This window comes from Rhipicephalus microplus, chromosome 4 (assembly GCF_043290135.1).
Source record: "Rhipicephalus microplus isolate Deutch F79 chromosome 4, USDA_Rmic, whole genome shotgun sequence".
Classification (NCBI taxonomy): Eukaryota; Metazoa; Arthropoda; class Arachnida; order Ixodida; family Ixodidae; genus Rhipicephalus; species Rhipicephalus microplus.
In genome coordinates, this window is record NC_134703.1 from 63,692,647 (window position 1) to 63,714,539 (window position 21,893).

The 21,893-nt window shown below is 42.5% G+C and overlaps 1 protein-coding gene across 8 annotated transcripts in view; it reads right to left on the bottom strand.

The window, feature by feature from the left end:
• LOC119172707 (hemicentin-1) overlaps nt 1-21,893 on the bottom strand; it is a 262,978-nt gene that overhangs the window by 115,260 nt on the left and 125,825 nt on the right. For all 8 annotated transcript variants that reach the window (XR_012894908.1, XR_012894906.1, XR_012894907.1 and 5 more), the window contains exons 2-3: nt 8,176-8,505; nt 67-393 (exon numbers count right to left, since the gene is read on the bottom strand). Coding sequence is in view for 4 of the 8 variants with exons in the window: in XM_075892890.1 (XP_075749005.1) it covers nt 67-393; nt 8,176-8,505 (657 nt within the window). In the remaining 4 variants the exon portion in view is untranslated. The remainder of the gene's footprint in view (nt 1-66; nt 394-8,175; nt 8,506-21,893) is intronic.

Here is a 21,893-nt window from a genome sequence, read left to right on the forward strand (position 1 = left end):
TCAAACAGGCATTGCGCGTCCACATCTAATTCTTTCGCGTGAGCTTGTAAAATACGCGCTGCCTACCGTGCACGTCTAGCTGGACCCATTTGACGACCGGAGCGGGCGTGGCCTTGGTGATCACGACACACTCTAACCGGGCGCCCAGGTCCCAGCGTGAAAGCACGAAACGTGCCGTTGACGTGACATCGTCAATTCCGCGCAAATGGGGCGTTACGGACGTCTTTACGGGCAGCTGGGCGGATGCGTTGCGCCACAGCACCTGTGGCGCTGGTCGCCCTCCTGACGAGAAACAGTCGAGCACCACAGTGGTACCCTCCAAGTAGGGTCCTAACAAAGAGCCATTGGTCAGTCGGCGGCCGTCCATCTTGATCACTGGCTCTTTAGGCGTGACTGCGTAGTGAGGAAGATAACGCGTGGAGAAACAAGTTATAAGACAGTATAGTTCTATCCGCAAAGCAGGAAATGAAGACGTGTTAAGATTAAGGCAGGAATGTCGACCAGGTTGAGCCCTCCTTCCTGCCTTGCACTAGGATGTAGAGGAGGCAGTAGGAAAGGCACAAAGTTGGTAAATGAGCTGATGTTGGGCATCAGGTTGATGAGAGTGATAAAGGAAAGGCAGGGAAGTTAGCAAGACTGAGCTCCGTTGAGCACCCAGTACTAGGAGAAGAGAGAAAGCGTACCAAAATATGAGCAGAAGGAGGTAGATAAGCTCGTGTTTAGCTTCGAGTTCCTCACAATACACAGACACGCGAAATGTTGTTTTAACGTCTATATTTCTGCCTTCATTAAGGTAAAACCTAGCCACATAAAACTGGTTTTATTTAGAAGTGACAAGGACGAGTAGAATTCTTTTCGTATTTGAGAACTTTTTGAAACCAGTATCATATATCAGCAAACAGCAATGCTTTAAAACTTTGTCCACTGCCTGAATCTCCTGTAAGCTGTTCTCTCTTATATTTTTCGCACAGCACTACACAGTTGAAGTATCTCACGCTTTAAATACCACTTCACCTTTCTTGTCCACCTTAAGGCGACAGAAAGCGATAAATAGTTAGGCAATATGTAGTGAAATCCAGAGAGTTTGTTCAAAGATGAGCCAAGTCTCAAGGGCAATATGCCTGAACAGATCATGCAACGCATCTCAACGCAGCCGTTTGTTCAATCAAAAAAACAAAAAAACTCCTCGTGTCGTGCACCGTGGATCTTTCTTTTCTTCTTAAAACGCATGCTCCGTTCACTTCTCTTAACAAATATAGAAGGTTTCAAGGTCACAAGCGTTGAACCCCAAAAAAAAAACTTCCTGTTAGCTCATTTACCAGCTCCTAACGTCGAAACTGCAAGCACGTTTTCAATATTGTTTTTTTTAAGGTAAAAGGAAAGTCTTTTATCAGTTTTTCACAGGAAGGAACGCGCGTTAAATTCAATGAAATTTCTTATAGTTTTTATGTAAATCAAAAGAACATCTATTTGAATATATTTTGCCAAACATGAAAAAAAAGTGTAGAAAATCAGCAGGCTATTTTTAAGGCTTTTCTTTCCCACCGATGCTATCTGGGAACGTGGCGAAAAAAACTAGATGTCATCAAGGGCGTGTTTAGTACTTATGTGCAGTTCATTGTCCTAAATATGCAAGAACAAAACTGGCACTGAATGTACGATAAAAAAAAATGTGAGAAGTGGTGTGGACTTCAATGAACGACAGAAGGCCACGTAATTTAGAAGACAAAAGTAGATCAACAAAAAAGTATGAATTTGAGAAGTTATTTTATAATTTTATAAAATGTTCTTAGAAGAGAAAAGGCTGTTTGGAAATTTCTTTTATAGCTTTCCTTTACTTTGCTTCGAATTATTGATTGATTATGTCTTGTATTGCCGACTAGAATCCTCTTGGTTAGCGCAATCAATACACCTACCACATCAAAATGGTGATGGTCTAGAGTTTGCACCCACACAAAGGCGAATTTTTTTTTCGACAAGACGCATTTCTTCCGTAGAGATCTGCATGTATTCTCTTGTACCAGCGCTCTTGTACAAACTAAGAGTGGGCTCTGTGCTCGTGTGTGAACGATTACACCGTCAAGGTCGTGTGGACAGCCCGTTGTGCGCAGCTTGTGGCTCCTGCGAAACACTTGAGCAAGTCGTAGTCCACTGTCCCACATTTTCTACGCAGCGGTCTTTACTGATTAAGGAATATAAATTCCTAGGACTCAAGTGTGCGACCCTAGACGACTACCTCTTTCCGAGTGGTACTGCTTCCCGACGCGACCAGGCCCACCGAGCTCTCCTTACATTTAGTAACCAAACGGACCTGGCCATCCATTTATAGACGGTCTTTTTTATTATTATTATTCTTTTCTTCTATTTTATTACTTTTCTTCTTTTTTATTATTTTAATTTATTTTTTCACTCATACTTCTCGAATTCTACGTCATTTTTTCTCTCTTCGTCATCTTCTTTCCCCTCTCTCCCATCTAATCTTTGTTTCTTCCCTTCTCCCGAAAGAGTGAGCAGGCGTTGTGCCCCTCCAGGTGGCAGTTGCCAGCTTGCTCTCTCCCTCTTTCCTCTGGGTCCTTGTTAATCTGTGTATGCAAATGAAATAATAATAATAATTCGTGCTACAAGCAGGTGAACGTCAATGTATCCTTTTATACGCTTCCTTCCGCGTGCCATATCACTCAGGACTGATTTGCGATAGTTAATAACCTACTTTCACATCTAAAACATCAACTCCGAGGAAAAGTGCAACACTTTTCTAGGTCTTTGTATGTTCCACAAGTGTATGCATATAGCGTCAGCAAGCAACAGGAACAGGCAAAACACTAAAAACGTAATGAAGCTTCGCAATAAATCATCTCAATGCACTATCTTACGAAATTTTCAAAAAGTGCCACGTGTCAGTTTTTGCTGCTTGGATCTAGATAAGACGAGTTATTTGAAAACATAACTAGTTTTTCATAATGAATCAAACGTCGCGAATTTTGTTTACTAAAATTTCGGCCGCAATAATGTATCTCTGGCAGCGACGCAATGATGGGTATTGTGGGTTTTTTATATGCCCATCAGATTGTTACGTAACGATAGAACAGCAGGTATTTCTTTAGTGTTATCTTCCAAGTAGAGTCTTGTGTCGCAATAAACTGAAGACAAGATTATTAACAGTGTGTAGGAGGAGGAGATGCTCATGTACTAACCGTTTTGTGTAGTTAGGAGTGACCCTACAATCGTCATTGTGTTTATACGACCTACAACAGGGTCAACATTGTTCGAGAACCGTAACACCTGCTTACACTTGCATGCTCATGGGACTTTGCAGTCGAAAAGCTTGTTTTGTTAATCCCCAGCTTGATGCTTTTTCTGTTCAAGAAGACTTTGGCGAAGAGATAGCTTGGAGAGTAACTCCTTTCACAACTTCTCTCTCCCTCTATTTTTTACTGATCTTGCAAGACATTTCTACGTGAGCGCAATTTTCTCTCAGATTAAGTTTCTTCAAGTTTGAGTGTTTCAGATAACCTTACACGGCGCAGCAACGCCGAAGTGAAAAGAGCTCGGCCAACTAAACGTTTGCGAGTGCAATCCGGGGCCCCGATACCGTCTCCTTGATTAAACGCAGCCTTGCGTGAACGTTTCAAGTTTTACCCAAGCGTTTCTGCAATCTTAAACTGAGGAGGCCTTTCGCACTACCGACAGCCACTGAAAAAATAAGGTTTTTTATAGTTTCTTTAACGACATGTTATCATTTTTTGAGGCGTCTGATGAAGAAGAGTCTTTGGGCCGCGTTGCACACCACTGAACAACAAAAGTAGCAGGTAGAAAGTTTTCAAACTTGCAGATTTACCTCCTGTCTGACGCTGCTGCAATCATATGATCTAGTTTTACATGCTTATTCTTTTCTCTCGGGCATGTGTAAAGGCTTTATTTGTGTCTAAAAACCTAGCTTCAAGATTGGGACATGCACAAACTGAATCGAAACAACTTCCAACCAAATTCGCAGAAAAAAAAAAAACGATTCTACTGCTTCTCTAAGAGTTTGTTTGCGATGCGAGCTTCAAATTGGAGCCAATGATGCAAAAAGGCTCGATGTTCAGGCTTTGGAACGTTTTTTGGGTACTCTGCATGTTTTCAGAGAAGTTGCATGAGTTAGTTTGAGGAGAATATTGTACAAAATAGGCGATAACTACTGAACTATGTCGTTACCACCTAACACATTTCTTGTAGCGAGAAAACTGAAACGGTGAAAGAAGTATTTTTATCTTAATTTAGATCTGTCACCTCACTTTTGAGAACTCTGGGCTGGTGTTCTGAGTCGTGCATTTTCGAACGGGCAAGAACACTGCTTTCTTTTTGCATTATGCTCCTAAACAGGGTTCTTGGGAAACTTACGTGAGCTTCTTATGTGATGGTCTAACGATGTGATTTCACGTTCTTTTCAAAGCAGTTACATAATGCTACTTCATTTTTACTATCCATTCTTATTTCATTCAGACACCAAAGTTTTACTGTTTTTTTTCAAGAAAAATATCCGATTGCGAAAACAAAATTAAGTGCACGGAATTTATAGCCTCGTATTCGAAATAAAAATATTAGGGTGCCTCAATGTGCTCGGAGGCACGGGCCTATCGAGGCACCCTAAAAAGTACTGAAACAGCGCGACATCTGTTGTTCTCTCGGGCATTCAATTTCAATCATTAACAATTGCTTCACGTAATGTTCTCTGAAAAAGCCACTCTGCGAATGAACATCATCATAAGCCAACAAATTTCAACACAACCTAAAAGACGGCGTAGTCAACTAAAAAAAAAAAAAACATACTCCCACGATATGTACCACTGGCTTAGTGACTTTGATCTTCTTTATGGCGAAACACACGCTCGTCACTCTGGCAAATGAAAGCTCCAGTGTATCTCAAAGGCACACCAGTGATATCGTTGTAGAGTCTATATTTGTAATGAAGACACTGTTTTGTTTCCTAAAACATGCAGTTTCATTCTTCCTAACTATGATCACAAATACAGCGTGTTAGGTTTACGTACGCAAAGAAGACTCAGCTTGATAGTAAATTGGGCTTCCGGCTTTTCCTTCTTGAACAAAGAGACATTATCGTTATCGCAAGGCCACTTTTGTTTAACCTGCTGAGATATCACTGTCGTTTTTTTTTGTAGTGTGTTTTGACGTCGTCTGCCGGCTTTTTAAAGCCGAATCTAAAGCAAAGAAAAATATCGCTATCCAAGCAGACAGGTCAACTCACTTCTTAAACGTATACGTATTGAAGGCGGGTGCTGCAAAATCAAATGCGTCCATAAAATAGATGGGTCAAACTAACACACGAACCCACTTTTCTATCATTGTCGTCTTCAGTAATCCAAGTCAAGTTTTCAAAATTAAATTCGCCAATAGTAGAAGCATCCAATGCGGTGAAGATTAAGCTTGGGGCAACATCAAGTTATGCCATAAAAATAGCGAAGCTCTGCAGACAGTACGTTGTTCGAGAAAAGTATCCAGCAGAATAAAGTCAGCTCGAAGATTTCGGACTAGGAATGGTTACAAGGCAGAGAAGGGAAACAATTGAAGTTGGTCTTAATGTTCGGTTTAATTTTCCTCTTTATGTTAGTGTTGGCCCTGCTGTTAGCCATGGCAGACGAGTGGTCCTGCTCGGTTTTGTTTTTTTTAAATAAAATGTATATAACGACAAGTTGGTGCCAACGCGTGGCGCCGGCTACTCCTGTTCTCTTGCACACAGTCGACATCGCCAATCAGATAACAAAGGTACATAGCACAGCTCTTGCGCACTGAGTCTAAATGTTTCAATACTTAAATCTGTTCACACCACACAAAATTTGGCCAAAAAAAAAATGACCACGCAATAGAAATGTCTACACAAAATATGAAAGTTTCCTACAATGTGTAAGGTGATCATGTCTTTCGGGAGCACTATTTTAAGTTCTTATTATCCGCACAGAATGGATCAAAAGTTTTGATATTCCAGCAGAGTACTGCAGAATTAGTGGAACTGATCATAAATATGGCTTTAAGTATAGGAGGCAGGTCTTTCTTTTTATTTGTTTACTGTCACCTAATATGGGTCTTCTTTAACCTTCTTTCAATTCAAAAACAAAGTACGACAATTCCTTCTTATTCTCTGACCCAGTTTTAGATGGCAAGGCAACGAGACATTGATAAACGTGCTCAAAAGCACACAATTTAAACAAATGCTTCTTTTTTTTTTGCTAAACTAAGCTCATCAATCGAGTATTTACCGTAAATGCGCCCATTGGCTCGTTTATCAAATGCAGCGGAATATCAGGATGCTTTAGACCGTTAATTATGTTCTCAAAATTTTGAAAATTTACGCCGATTAATTCCGCAAAAAGTTTTTGTTTGTGAGCGGGTTGCCCGTTTCACAAAGGCCGAAATTATAGCTTCGATTGTCTCGTTTTTCTACTGAGTCCCAAACACAAAGAACGATGTTGCGGCATCGCTTGTAGTAAAGATTGTTATTTATTTGTGAATATGCATTTCAAGGAAGGAAGCCAACGTCAACACACCATAAAGACATTTGTGCAAACGCATAACGTCAGTTTGTTAGCAGCGTCAAGGCATCTTACGAGCTCACGTCGATCCTAAAAATCAACAAATGGCACTTACAACATAAAAATACATATTTATGCACGTGAGCACTGTATCTGTGGAACGCATGAGAAGTGAATTGAGAAATGACACACAAAGTGTCCAGGTGTGGCTCTGTGCACACCTTATAATATCGAATGTAGGTGTTCCGGATCCCGGATGAAAGTCGTAAAGCGCAAATTTAGTTGGGCCATAAAACCGCATGCCTCGGCTTAGTCATGCAGTGTTCTGAAGCTCATTTTAATTCTTCTCGCTCCCTCCATACTTGGCGACCGCGGTTTTATATCAACGGAACTTCTACTATGCCTATCACTAGAGATAGGAAAGGCAGTATATTTTAAGCGCAACTGGTCCGCTTCTTTATTGGGGCGAAAAATTTACGACTGCACTAAAAGAAGAACGGGCCCACCAATGATACCCTTGCAGAAGAATGAGTCGAGTTAGTTCAGCGTAAGGAAAAGAAAATACGGGGAGAAAATAAAATACTTTATATACACGCGTCCGTATATCACTGCTCTTAAATTGGTGTGGGTTATTTCAAGGCGGAAGTGCTTAACTTCCGAAACCTAAAATTTATATATATAGTATGGCGAACACTAGAGTCAATAGTTTTCCAAATTATTATTACAAGCTTATTACAAACTTATTAGAAACCCACGAGGAAAAATTCATGATGTTTTTTTTTGTTTGAGGGTGCATTTTAACTGTCAAACAGCTTCACTAATGATAGATAGTGCATCAAGATTTTAAGAAGACTTGCAAATTTCTGTTGAGAAGAATGTTTTGTTAGAAACCAGGAATCTTCTCAGGTGCATAAGTAAGTCATTGGCATTGTATTTCTTGCGACAAAAAGAGCAAAGAGTCTCTTGATAGTGTATAATAAGTGGATGTAATTCGTCAGGCAAGTTGTTCCTTGTGTGAAATGCGTGTTTTTCTTTATTTCGTGCTGCCCTTGGAATGTCACTTGTGACCAGCTGAAGTTTTGTTAACACTCTCGCAACATGACTACCGAGTGCTGCATTGATGCATGACAATATGTTCAAGGCTAATAACATATCCTTGTTCTGTTCAATTTTAACTTGTTTGCTGGGGAGTGGTTGAAGCTTATGTGAACATATATCTTACTCCCTTTTTAAACCTTGTGCAGTGAAAATAACAGATTAGCAAGTCGGTGAAACAACGTATAGTGCGCAAAAAAAGGAAAATTTAACATGGTGGTGTACAGTTTGTTTTCAGGAGATTGCATTGCCACAGAACGTTCATACGCACACATTTCTATCCAAGCTCTGCCTATAGCATATACGGGCTGACTTATTTCATATATACTAACCCATAGCTATCAATCACAAGCACTTCTCTAGTGTATTGTGCACTAAAAAGTCTTCTAGTAACATGTCCTTTTCGGAGTCACCAAATGTTATACAAATGATCTCTTGCGTATGTTTACAGTCTCAAAACAAGTTTTCCTTTGTGAAGGGTGGACCGCACATGTTTGTCTACTGTTGGCTTTGAGCCGTGCTAGAGGTACCATGAATTTGAGACACTCACCGAGCGTTTGTAGCCTGGTGAAGGACAAGGAGGGGCACTTTCCTTGGACGTAGGTGACGTCACACTTGTACGTGCCTTCGTCCTCGACGCTGAGTGGCTGGATGCGCAAGTGGGCGGACGCGTTGCCCGGCTGAAAAGTGGCGCGGTGTGGCTCGCTCAACGGGCCCATCACGCGGTTCACCGTCTCGGAGAACAGGTACACTCGCTGCCAGTCCTGGGACACGTTCTTGGTCCAGGTGATGAAGTAGACTCGGCCGCAGCTCGCCTCGTCCACCTCGCACGGTAGCACGGCCGAGCCGCCCACGAAGCCGGTCACGTTGTGCTCACGTCCTGCGCAGCATAGTTGAAGGATTGAGATCTAGCGTTGTGTAGGCAAGTGAATGCAGACAGCGAGAAATGCAAGTTAAGGAAAACCAGAGATCTTAACCGCCACCCAAAACATCTTCTTACTGCCGTACACGAGCGGAAAGGGAAAGATCGGAAAGATGAGAGAAGAGAACAAGCAGGCTTGCAACGCTAAAACAGGGGCCAGTTGGTGTGACTTCATAACCAATGCACTGCGAACGTAAATGTATAGCTTAACTAGCGTTCCGTCCGGTCGACCAGACTTTGGTTCAGCAGACGAAACCAGCAGACGCAATGTTAGGGAAAATATACAGTGCCGAGCCAATGAAAGTTTTAAAGTCTTTATTTCATATTTGTTGTTCGGTCGGGCTCCGCGCGCGTTATTTTTTTCTCCCACTATATATATATATATATATATATATATATATATATATATATATATATATATATATATATATATATATATATATATATATATATATATATATATAGAGAGAGAGAGAGAGAGAGAGAGTAAATAAGTAACACAGGACACGGACGTAAAACTTCAAACTATTATATCAAGCAAGTAGGAAAAATCGTTTCGAAAAAGTGCTTTCCGGAATGACTTTTCCCCATTTTTTTTTATTAAATGTATGTAAGGAGAGGTGGTTCGTATACTTTTAAAACTATATATATATATATATATATATATATATATATATATATATATATATATATATATATATATATATATATATATATATATATATGTATAATGTGCGTGTGCATACAAGGAACGGAGAAGGAGAGACAGAAAAAACTGGGTTGGTAACCTATTTACAAGTAATACCAGTATGCTACGCTACACTGGGGGAAAACAGTGGGGAGTTCGAAAGCTGGAAGAGTAAGCCCTGAACAAATACAATAGAAGGAACGGCTGTGAAAGACAATCTAAAATACGATAATCTCCCTGTACGGTTTGGTGTGCCATTTCACTTAGTATTTTGTGAAAACTTCGCACGTTTTGTTAGGCTATTCATTGCGTTCATTTTGACTGTCTTAATAAGTTTAACTTTTTAAGATTAGAGTGTCTATTGTAAACTTATACCAAGTAGCCTTATGTCGACTGAAATACACACTTCAATCCACATATATTTTTTCTTATATTGTCACATTAGGGCCATATAATAATAATAATAATAATAATAATAATAATAATAATAATAATAATAATAATAATAATAATAATAATAATAATAATAATAATAATAATAATAATAATAATAATAATAATAATAATAGTAATAATAATAATAATAATAGTAATAATAGTAATAATAGTAATAATAGTAATAATAGTAATAATAGTAATAATAGTAATAATAATAATAATAATAATAATAATAATAATAATAATAATAATAATAATAATAATAATAATAATAATAATTCCAGCATCCCAGTTAGGAGACAGAAAGAATTATCGAGAGATATCGCCATACGATTTTATGTACGCTAGACATATCTCTTAATGCGATTCAGCTGGCTATGAAAGACTGAAATCAACAATATTCATATGCGGCTCACACAACTCACTTGCAACTGCTTCTCTCGATTTCCACGAATATGAAAAGAGGGGCAGAATACGAGCAAAAAATACAAGGAAAAATGTCACGGGATGAAAAAGCCAGCTGGGAGATGACGGAGGAAGTTTAAGACAGATTAATCCTAAGCATCTACATCGAATCTTTACATAACAAAGATGAAGGTACGGGCAAGACGATTCTTGCAGAAAAGTTTTTTTTCTCGCTGATATGAGAATCACACGGTTACGTTTGCTGTACATTTGGCAAACTTCGTGTAATAAAGAAAACCGAACAAGGTCATAAAGCAACGCCGCCTGTGTTCCCCTTGAGGCTGCAGATAAGGCCGCAAACGCCTTCACCGAATGCTATACCGTGGTCTCACTCAAAATATCTTTCCTTGTCGACTCTGATCAATAATTCATTCGTCCATTTCGTGTGGCGCATGAGAGAAATAACGTATACCTCTCGAATAAAAAAAAAAGTGTACGTCCAGGAAGACAGCGAAATAACAGCAGGCAACCCAATATACACACGCCTCGTCCGACTTCGCATATCCGGCTCGCTCTAATTAGGACGTTCAAAGTTTTGAATAAATTGTGCTCTCACGGCAAAACGTTTCCTGGCTCCAACTGACATGATTTATATGAAATTCTCCGGCCGTCTCTTTTTCTTCACACTTTTGTCGCGTGTGATCCGTTTTATTTTTTTCATGCCCGCCTGCTGAATGTATGGATAAGCGCGAAACTGAAATAGCCTCGCTTTCAAGATTTCGAGCTCTCCCCCTATTGATTCTTTCTTCATTTTCATATTTCAATTTAAGTTTCTTCCTCTTAAGTTCTCGAAAGCGACATTGTACGCGTATACGTGCTACACTGAGAGATTTCGCTTTCTCATGTCACAATACTTTGTGGCTTGCGCGGAAGCTAATTCGGCCTAAAATGAAATTGCTTCTTCTGGTTCCACGAATTCACTGTAAGCTGCTTCTGACAGCGCCAGAATTGGCAAAATAAAATCACTTATTGTTGCATCTTCTTTTTTCCAGTACGTCGCTTCCCATTTCATTCTCATCCATATAAAGTGGACTTCCTATAACCTTTGTAGATAACAAAACTTTGCAGTATTTCATCACGCTAGGCTATGTTTATCCGCGCATTGCTGCACGCTGGAGGCCACTCATATAGAGTTGTGCTTGTATGTGCGTGTACAGCTGCGTTTTGTGACATCCGGCATGTACTCAGGGCCAGAATGATAAATTACTTTGGACTGCACATGATGACAGCTCTCTCCTGTTGAATAGAAAGCGAACAACGTCAGTAAATCACTTCTATTCCACGTCACTACGGCAAGCACTACCGACTTAAGAAGAGTGGCCGCTCGCACGAAGACAATTCTTGCATGTGCGTTCATTACCTTAAACATATTTGGGCTCTTGTCTGGACTGTGTCCTGTTTATACGTCTAGATAAATTTTTATTATACACACCACACGCGATACTTAGAAGGATGCACGAATAAGGTCAGTCATGAGCCTGCGCTTTGTTTCACTGTTTACTTGTAACAGTGCAGGAGGATGCATTCCGAAGGTCATAAAGAGCAACTCTCTATAGTCATCGCTGCAACCGATACTTTTTTGTGGAACTAGTGCTTACCACGATGTGTATACTTTCACAGCTAAGACTTGCGCTTTCAGTACTCTTTCAGTACTCGTTATACTTTCAGTTCGTGGTACCAGAAATCTTCGCTAAGTCACCGGGCTCCTATAGGACGAAACGGAGGGAGCCTCCTCTGTATCCCGAGCCACTCGTTCATACTAAGTCTCTCCCCCATATCCTCTCTGGGCTCTCCGTGCACTCAAACCCTTGCATGGGTACGAGGCTCGGCGCCTCACCGCGCTTGCGGCAGCGCGAAACCGGCGTCTAATCTCATTATGCGCGCTTCGTCTTACGCCGAGAGCGCCGCATATATCGCGGGCCTTCGCTCCGCGGATTGGACGCTGGCGATTTCTCGTTTTATCAATACTACTTCGCTTTTCTCTCGCGCACGAGTGTTTGTCGAGAACCGACGGTGAAACTTCGCAATAATACTGAGGCCTTGGATGCGTCAGCCACGTGGCCCTTTCCCCCCAAAGGTTTTGTTTATCCTGCGCCCTCGGGTAAGGAGCTCGCTTATTCTTCGGCGTTCTTCTGCCTCCCCTCCTCCCGCACCTCGAGCCACACGATGGCCCACTCTTGTCGTATTTGCTTTCTCGCCGCTCGTGAGACTCCCCACGCCGCAATAAGATTATTCGCGATAACGAGTAACGAGGAGGAAGATAGATCCTCACGAGAAATGAATGCTTCTGCGTGTGCGGCTTACATATACACGTAGCGCAGAGGTGCCGTCTCTTGTATTCCCGGAAGCCTCTCTACGGTGTGGGCTCAGATTACGGGTTATTACTCTGCCTGCTTCATATATTTACCTTTAGTTTTTTTTTTCCTTCTTTCGCGTGTATGTGCTCGCTAGTATTCTGTTCCGCGTGTGCGAATTGGTAAGCTCTCTTTGCACGCGACTACTCGCATTTGCGTGCGTCCGTTTGTCGAGACGACGGAAGTGACCTCCTTGTCAGGCCAATTTGGCTTGCTCCGCGCAGTGCTGTTTTTATTCGGGCCGTTTGTTGTTCTTTCCGAGTCTCGCTGTCAGAGTGATTGAGAGACAAAACAGGGTAAACGTCATGTTTACAGACAAAACATACGCTTGGGAGTGGTTTTTGCCTCAAATAAACTGTATGCGTCTTATACCGCGGGTTTGTTTTGTTTTGGGCAGCCGCATAATAACTATACATTGAATCTAAAGATGCCTCGTGCGAGCACTTGAATGTCAGCAATGAGCATTATTCTTGAACTCTACGTATAAATATAGTTCCACCCGATTAAAGGTCGGCGAGATCTTTTAGGCATATCTAACGGAGATAGACATAAAATTGACGTTAATGTTCGCTAAATGTTCCACGTACACAAGTCACATGGTCCAGTATGCGTTTTATGAGACGATTAAAAGGTGAAAACGCACGCTACTTTACTTTTCAGTCGACATTATTGATTTCTACCCCTCCCCCTCCCTTTCCTCGAAAGTATTTTTTTACGCAATACGATTCTGCACTGCGTACGGGATCGGAATGCTAGAAACCACTTGTGCAACCTTGAGAGTACTATGCGTGTTCATAACTAACACCCTTCGATAAGATTCTTTAACAAAACAACACGCCCATGTCATGGGTGTTTTGGTCATTCAAAGCACCCTTATCCTAGAGTATTAGTTATAGACACACACTGTACCCTTAGAAGCTCAAACTGATTTACAGTGAGCATTGGAAGCTTTTTACAACATACATAGTTCGGCAGTGCCTATAAAATAGACCTTTATTTGAAAAAGTCATAGTGCCATGTGACGGCACGTTACGTGTCATCATAGCGACGTCATAATCACTTGGAAGTGTGGCAGCTTGGGCTAGTTGGTATGGCATGACGATAGTTATAGCGCGAGAACAATATGACGACACAGAGACAAGAAGGACACAAGAGACACGGTCGTGTCTTTCGTGTCTTTCGTGTCCTTCTTGTCTCTATGTCGTCGTATTTTTCTCACGCTATAACTATCGTCATGTCATAATGACGTCACAAAATTTGGCAACTATTCACCTAATCATGACGTTATGAGGTTACGTGATCACAGGGCGATGTTTCCCTGAGCCGCACGTGCTGACGCCAACGACTACGGTTACGTTTCGTGTTTGATTAAGTATCTAAGGCATCGGCTTAAAATGGAATTTTTCAAGGAGCGTGTTCTTTTATATTTCCTAGGCATGCGTGGAAAATTCCGGCTAGCAGGAGTGATCGTCATACAGACAAAACAATGCATCAAGCGCCAGTGTGCAGCAAGCCCTTTTAAAATATTTTAATTAAGCCCAGTAAGCATGCATATACCGTAAATTTCAGAACTTCTATCGCTTTCATGCTTATAGCAAAAAATAGGCAGAAAAAAAAACTAGGACGAAGGATGATAGACCCACTGTATCATCACACTGAGCAACAGCCTTCCGGCGTGGTGTGTGATATGGGAAACTCTGTTTATACCCGGGCCTCGCCTTTTTTCCAGTACTCGCGGGATGACTGGAAAGTATTATTCTCTTTTTATTTCATTTTCTGCCTTTTGTTTGGGGCTTCGCGATTCAAGAAAGGAATCGGCAGCCGGTGCGCGCGTGTGCCAGGGTCGCCACCTTACCGACTTTCTTTTCCTCGAGCGCCACTGGAAAAGAAAACGCAAGCCGTCTCTTCCGCGCGGGCATCCATTTGTCCAAAACTCGTCGGCGTTGCCAAAGACGTCAGGTGGCGTGTATTGCTCAAATGCCTTCTCGCCGCCACCCCTTGCGTTCCCCGCTTTGGGTGCCGCATTCGGGGCACGCCTGGGCACCGTGCCGTGGCAACAGCGGCAGCCAGCCTGCAGCATACGGTGGCCCTTGTTGCGTTTTCTCGCAACGTTCGATTCTTTGTGTCTTCTGGCGTTCGTTGACTTTATTTTTCGCAAGTCCGGGATTTGTTCATGGGCCCACTAGCAGGAGCCGCTCGCTGCTGTCATCCGAGTCAATGGTGATACTGGGTCGTTAATCACGAACTGGCAGCGGCGTACATTTTGGCACCTCCCCCCTCCCACCCTCCGCCACCGCCCGCTCGCTGTCGAGCATCGCGCTTTGGACGCTGGGGGATTACAGTGGCCCAGCGGCTCGCTCTTTCTCGTTAGCTTCTGTGAACGTATGGCTTATGCCTCGAGCTTATCCCCCCTGTCGTTTTCTTGCGCGTATACCTGTTTTGTTTGTTTGTTTGAATTCATCGCATAACCAAAGGCTGAACAGCGCCTTTTTTTTCAGCAATATGGGATTTTCTCGGATGTGCGTGTTCTCATCATACACGACTCTTGATGTCATGTTTGCTTAGCGAGACCGATGATTCTTGCTATGTCGCCTCTCTTAACCCATTCGTCTTGCTGTCCTGTTACGGGTACCGATGTTCTCTCTCTTTTTTATATTTTTATTGCTATTTTTGTTTCTACGAAGTCTTCGTTCGTGACGCACTCTTTTTCTCTTTGGAGCCAACAGTTCGGTAGCGTACCTAATTGGCTAGGTAATGTTCAGTGAAAATCAATGCAAATTTTGAGTGTTGTTCTTGTTTTTTATTCGGTATACAAGCGTGAGGAAATGTGCAGGGTCACAGAGGAAGCAGCGAAGAATTAGGCCGACAACTGTTACTGAGAAAAAAAAAACAGCCACTGTCTATTCATTTATAATTTATTTTATTTTTGTAATTTGCTATTGCCTATATTTTGCCGACACTGTTTTGCGCATCTTTCAGTTCTCGCCTTTGCTTCTTTAGCTGACGGATGGCGCCCAAGCGAAGGACCACCGACGACCCCTACGACTTGTGTTGCTTTCTTCAGCCGCAAGTAAAGAACGAACGAAACAATACTGGCGTGTGTTCTGGAGCTTCTCTGCATGCCGCTGGGCTATACGGGCTCTGTTGGTCGTGTCCGGTGGCCGCCGCAGTGTCCGGACTAATGGCAAGATGGATGATTACGTAAGTGGACCGGCGCGTCCAGCAGCGTGAAGCACATCGTCGTCGTTCACACTCTCTTCCTCCTCGCGCACTCCACAACCCGATCCTTTCTTCCCGGCCTTTCTCCTAGCCTGTTCGTTTCGAAAGAAGAATAGACTGGAGAACCACAGCAGGCAAGCCGGAATACATTCCGGTGATGAAGTTTCTCTCGCTGCTATGGCCTCTCTAGAATGAAGACTGCGTGCATTTTCCTCGTTTTTTTACGTCCCCTTAGCTAGCTTCAGCTTCCTTAGGGTTCCTAACCGCACGAATGCTGCTGCGCGCAAAACCCTCTTCGTTGTCCGCTCGCTGGATGCGCCATTAATCTTGTTCGTCCCGGGGTCTCTCGAACCTGAAGAAGCCGAGCGGCACACTTTTCCCGCGACGCGAAAGAAGGGCCCTAGCGCCAACTCCGCGGAAGCTTTGGAGAACGCCAACGTTCGAGCACCGAGCGCGTTCCTCTTCCGCTTCCGGCGCTCTGGCACGTTGCATCCGCGAATGGCTCCCAGGAGCCGCTCATTCACGTGGAGCAGACGTAGGGCCCACTGCACAAATCATTACAATGGTAAGGGCTCGTTAGAGACCGCTAACACGTTCAGAAGCCGGCTTAGCGGAAATTTGAGGTCAAGGACAGTGCTGCAGTGCATCGTGTCTTTGGTTTCTTTTTTTTCCTTTTTTTTTGTATTTGGACCATTGTTCATCATAGGGCGTTTTCAAAACCTGCTTTGCGACTATAGCCATACAGAACTATTTAGCGCAATGCATGTTTTATACTAGTGTCGCATTCGCCAGTGCGATATGGAAAAGAAGGTGTATTAATCCACTAACAATTTACAACGCTTAGCAATGTTCATTCGGATAAAGATATTTTACAAAGAATTGGCAATAAGAAATATAAATATGGAACAGAAATCACACTGAACAAAACCGTAGAGACTCCAAGAAGGTAATAAAGAACTTTATGAAGAAAGACGAACGAAGGAAAGTCACACAAGGATGCTAACCGGAGTCGTGGCTACGCTGCCCTTGGAGAAAAACCGGGAGATGAAAACGAAAAACAAAATTAGGTATAATGTAGAAGTTAAAATTGGGAGCACTAAAGTAGCATTCAGTGACGAACACTAGAGGAGCTGAATAGCAGTTACCTTCAATGCGAAATTTGAACCGAGAAAGCATCATATATGTTTAGGCTTTCTTCTTTAGCTCACGAGGCCATCGTATCGAAAAAGCACTTGTCTCTCCGACGCGAATCGTTGTTGCCACTTGGTGCTGTTTGACACGCTGCGGCAAATTCAATGTCTCAGTCCCTATGTTCCTCTTTTATGTTCCCATTTCCTTCCTTCTCTCTTTCTCAATTTTTCTATTACCCTTTCCTAACATCCCCCAGTAGGGTAGCCTGCCGAAAGATTTTGTGGTTTACATCTCTGCCTTCTTTCTTTGTGTTTGTGGCCTTCTTTCATTAACTCATCGTCACGGATGTTGTCGCTGACACCAAAATGTGCAGACCGCATGAAAACGTGTGCAAGAGGTGCGCGAAGAAGACATTTACACCATTTGTTTGGAAGTGCCATAGTGAGAGGGCGGCTCCGTGTAGCCGAACAGCTCCTTACGGCTAAAACATTCCTCGCCGAGCTCTATCTAATGGGTTAACCTTGTCGGCAAGTATGAGAAGCCGAAGAAGTCGACGGCTGAACCGTCTATGCTCGTCTCATCCACGTGGGAGATTTAGCCCAACTGGTGGTTGTAGAGCTTAAACTAAAAACGAGCAAGAAACCCCACTTTGTTCTGGTAACATACCCGAACAACCCATTTGTGAAAAAACTTTGGAAACTTCGCGCGGCTTGTATTGGATGTCTAAAAACAACAATAGCGAAGCACGCACGATTCTTACGCAGTTCCCAAAGCTCACATTGTTCGCTTCCAATTACGATTTTCAAATAAACACCAATTACGCTGGGTGCAGAGCCAGACGCCTTATTCAGCAAACTTGTGCATAGAAAAACGAAGAGCACTCGAAGTACAATGGCGAAGTACAATGGCGAAGTACAATGGCGTGGCGGGAACTGTTTAAGCTTATCAAGTTTTTATCTCACGAGAGCTTGCCTTGCACCGGAGGACAGTTGAAAACCACGATATTTAGCTGAAAAGCCAAGAAACCAACGGTTGCACGATGACAACAATTTGGTCCATGGTCCCTTCTGATTGCATTTCTATTGTGAACGTCTTCCCATGCATTTTCAAGCAATGAACACAATGAAGACGAACCAACTAGCCTAACTTCCAGCCACTCTACATGGCACTCGTCCTATTCTTTCTATACCGGCATGTACATTGTATACTTGCGCGCAAACAACTCGCGATGTCATTACAGTCACGTTAAGATTCTTTCTATTTGACGTTTACATTACCTTGTTCTATACGCAGTCATTTCGAAAGTCATAGTGTAAACTTGCACTAACGTGTCATCGCCTTACTGCTCGTGGCCAGTTGGGGCAATGAGTATTTAACCAGCGCAGTGTAGGTGTCTGACCTGAAATGGCGCTCTCTGTTTTGTGAGGTAGTCTCAATCATTCAAGAAGCATCACGAATGTATGGTCATAAGCGTGTAAATTAGGTAATCTTGGTAATATATTAACAAGTCTCTCTGTTATGTATCTTGTCATTGGTATTAGGAAAAGTAAATGAGATAAGTGAAAAACGACATCCGACATCGCCCTCCCGTCCGTAAAAAAGTGAATGTCACATAAATTTCTTTTCTTCAGGAAGAAAATGAGGACGAAAACCAAACCTCCAAATTAAATTTCTCGTCTATTCGTTTCGGTCACATAACTCTTCAAAAAAGGAGCGCCCTATATAGCCTTTTCTATCATGGTAGCATTATTTCTCCTCTAGGTGTGGTAACCATAGGCACTGCCGTACCGTTATGTTGGCGTACCTACCTGACCTCGATGCTCGTTGCTATGGTATAGCCCTATATAAAATTAAGATATCATTGCAGTTTCTGTTGCTGCCTCGTATAGCTTCTATGGGTTATTCGGGGACTACTTAGCATTTAAATACGTGCTTTGCGTCATTGTTCCGGGTCTTTTTTTTCCTGAAAATCTGCTATCTTTTCTGGGTCCTTGTATATGTGGCCTGGGTTCTGTTATTTGGTTAGCGGGGTCTGAATAGATGTTGCTAGTAGACTTTATTGTCCCAGGCTCCTATCCCTAATGACCGCAATGTTCTGGCCGTTTCTTATGTGTCTGAATCAGCATTGTTTAAACTTTAGAGTGGAATTACTTCATGCTATGCGTCACCTTTTTTTTTTGCAAGGTTTTTTCTTATGACTGTCCGCTAGTTTGTTCACTAATGTTTTGAACACTTCTTATATTTGAACATGTCTCTTGGGCCTATTTGGGTGGTGCTTGCTCTCTCATGAGCTTGTGGCACGATTCTTTTTTGGCCAATGCCATTGATGACTTCTGGTCTAGCGAAGGCCTTGTTTTTTAGTGCATATTTCGTACCAGCAGTGAAAAAAAAAAAACTCCTTGCGATAGGCTGACAAACAAACTCCTCACACAGAAATAAAATGGGTACGCTGCTAAATGCTCTTCCCGGTACTCTATTATACTCAGTGCAATTTTTTATGTGCCTAAAGCTCAATTGCTACCGGAATTGAAATGTGGGTACCGAGGAGGTTCAAAGAAAAGGGAAAGGACAAAAAAAAACAAAGTAGGTTCTTTGTTTTTACTACGTTCCGAATTCCCTTTATACGCTCAACAACAACAACAAAAAACACGGCTGACATTTTAAACAACCTCGACGGCTATTATTTTATTTAATGCCATGGGCACTCCTAAAATGCTTAAATCTTATTGAATTTACCGACTTAGCCAAAGAAAGCAAAGTTTTCGCGGAAAGCACATCAGGGTACGCAAGTGCTGGAAGCTCGCGGAAACAATTTGTTTTGAGGAAACAAGACTTTAAAGCAACCAAGAGAAAAACCTGCGTCAGCGAGTGCCGTGTTCCATGCCATAGATGGGAAAGCAAACAAACTTGTAGTGTTTTTTTTTCCACTTCCTTCCTTTATTCCCGTTTGACATGGGTGGGCAAACACAACTAAGCTTCTTTTCCGGCAAAAAAACGTACTTCCTAATGCCGGAAGGGTTAACGATGCAAGGCCAAGCAAATGGCGAGCCGACGCGAAGTCAAGCGTACAGCTCGTGTGTGTTTGTGGCACTCTTCGAGAAGCGTTTTCCTTTTTACCTCCTACGCTTTACTGTTCGGAAGAAACAACAAATGACCACGTGCGCAAGGTGGTTGTCGGCATAGAAGCAGCAGGGCTGCGGAGGAACAAACTCTTGCCACGAGCCACAGGCTGAATGTTGTTATCGCTCGCCAGGGCAACAGGCCGGGCGTGTGAGCAAGTCTGCAAGAAAAAAAACCGCGTTGTGCCTGCTCTCTGGGGAGTCGTGAAGCGAAATACTCCCGCGACTCAGTCTTCTTCCCCCTTGTCTGCTCGGAGCAAACTATATAGGGTCCATCGTTTATTTCGTCTCCATTTGTGTTTATTTTTCTTCTTGCGGCCTCTCAACTCCTGTAGCACGCACCACGCAAGTGTGGCTCCTGTCTCCGCGAACTCCCTTCACGTAATAGTTCATGTGTCGTAAATTTGGCTGTTATTGCGAACTATACATCCGCAGCACAGCTCCGCCAATTGCTGTCAATCGCGGAAACGTGCAGCTTGGTCTTGCGTTTTTTTGTTACAGTTATTATACTGTTTTCCGCTTTTTTTTTCTTGTGTTTTGTATGCGCGAATCGATATTGCGTCATGTTTTACTTTCAGAAGAGTGCGTGTGTGTTCTTCGCTGTTTTACGGGACTCTGCGTTTCTTTGAGCAGACTGATGCGGCCGTGCCACTTCATGGTACCTACGCATGCGCTTGCTTCTGCTCTGTTGCTTCCTGCCAAGAAATGTTTAGCTATGGCATTTGGTGCTTTATATTGTAAACACTAGCAGAAAGAGCGATAACCCCCTCTCCCAATGTCACGTCTCCTTTATTATATGACTACAAAAAGACTCATTTTGTAGTAAATATCTACAGGAATGCCTTTGGAAGGTAGATTCTAATAACATCGTGCCAGCGCTAATTCAAGTTCAAATAATTGCAGACTCTTTTCAAGAAAAATAAAATGTGATGAATCATTGTTCGAAATTTTCTTCGAACATAATAGACGCTTGCTTGTGCTGTGGGCGTAAGTAAACAAAAGCTACTGCAGTGGAGAGTCAGAGGAAAAACACATAACATGTGATACTATGTATTTTATGTCCTAAACATCGCAACCTCGATCCCAGCTGCGGTAGTCGCATTTCGACAAAGGCAGAATAGCAGAGGTCCGAGTATACTCTGTGATGTCAGAGTACGTTAAAAGAAAACGAATGGACGATATTTCCTCAGCCCTCTACTATACGGCATCTCTCATAACCATATCGTGGTTTTCGGTCGTAAACCACAGATAATATTGATTGTCTCCTAGCAGCAGTGCCAAGCTCCTGGTCTACGCGACTGCGCTGCGTTTTTATTACTATGAAAAAGAAAATGCCGTGCTGCATTTACACGTCGTATATTTGCGTGTGAATTTCATTGCAAGATGATGGTGTAAGGCACTTTTTCCAATTTTTCCTTGCGTTGTCACACAGCCACCTAATCCTAAAATATTATGCGTTCAATTATGCATATTTCTTCAACTCTCAATGTACCCTTCTGATGTGTTCTTGATTTTTTTGTCTACTCCTCATTTTTTTTATTCTAGAAAGGTGGGTGTTCACACTCTGAAAATCTTGTGGCACGGCTATATAATGCAGTAATTTTGCACGCAGAAAAAATGAAAAGGTGACTACGAAAAACTTTTATATTCATTACACTTAGGTGAAATGCGGATGAATGCGTCTGAATATAGGCCGAAAGACAGAAGAAATTTTGAAAAGAAGAAAAAATCAATAAAATACTGGAGCGCCCTGCAGTGACATCCTGCCCGCGCCTGGGGCAAAGATGAACACATTACTCTCGCAAAATTCCAGAGCGATAAGACATTGCTGGAGTTCTAAAGGAGCGGCCTAGGGAGAAAAACGACCCGGCGAGAGGTTTCCCAAGGTGAAATGAAAAATGGTGCCTGCATGTCATGGACGTTCCTTCTCTA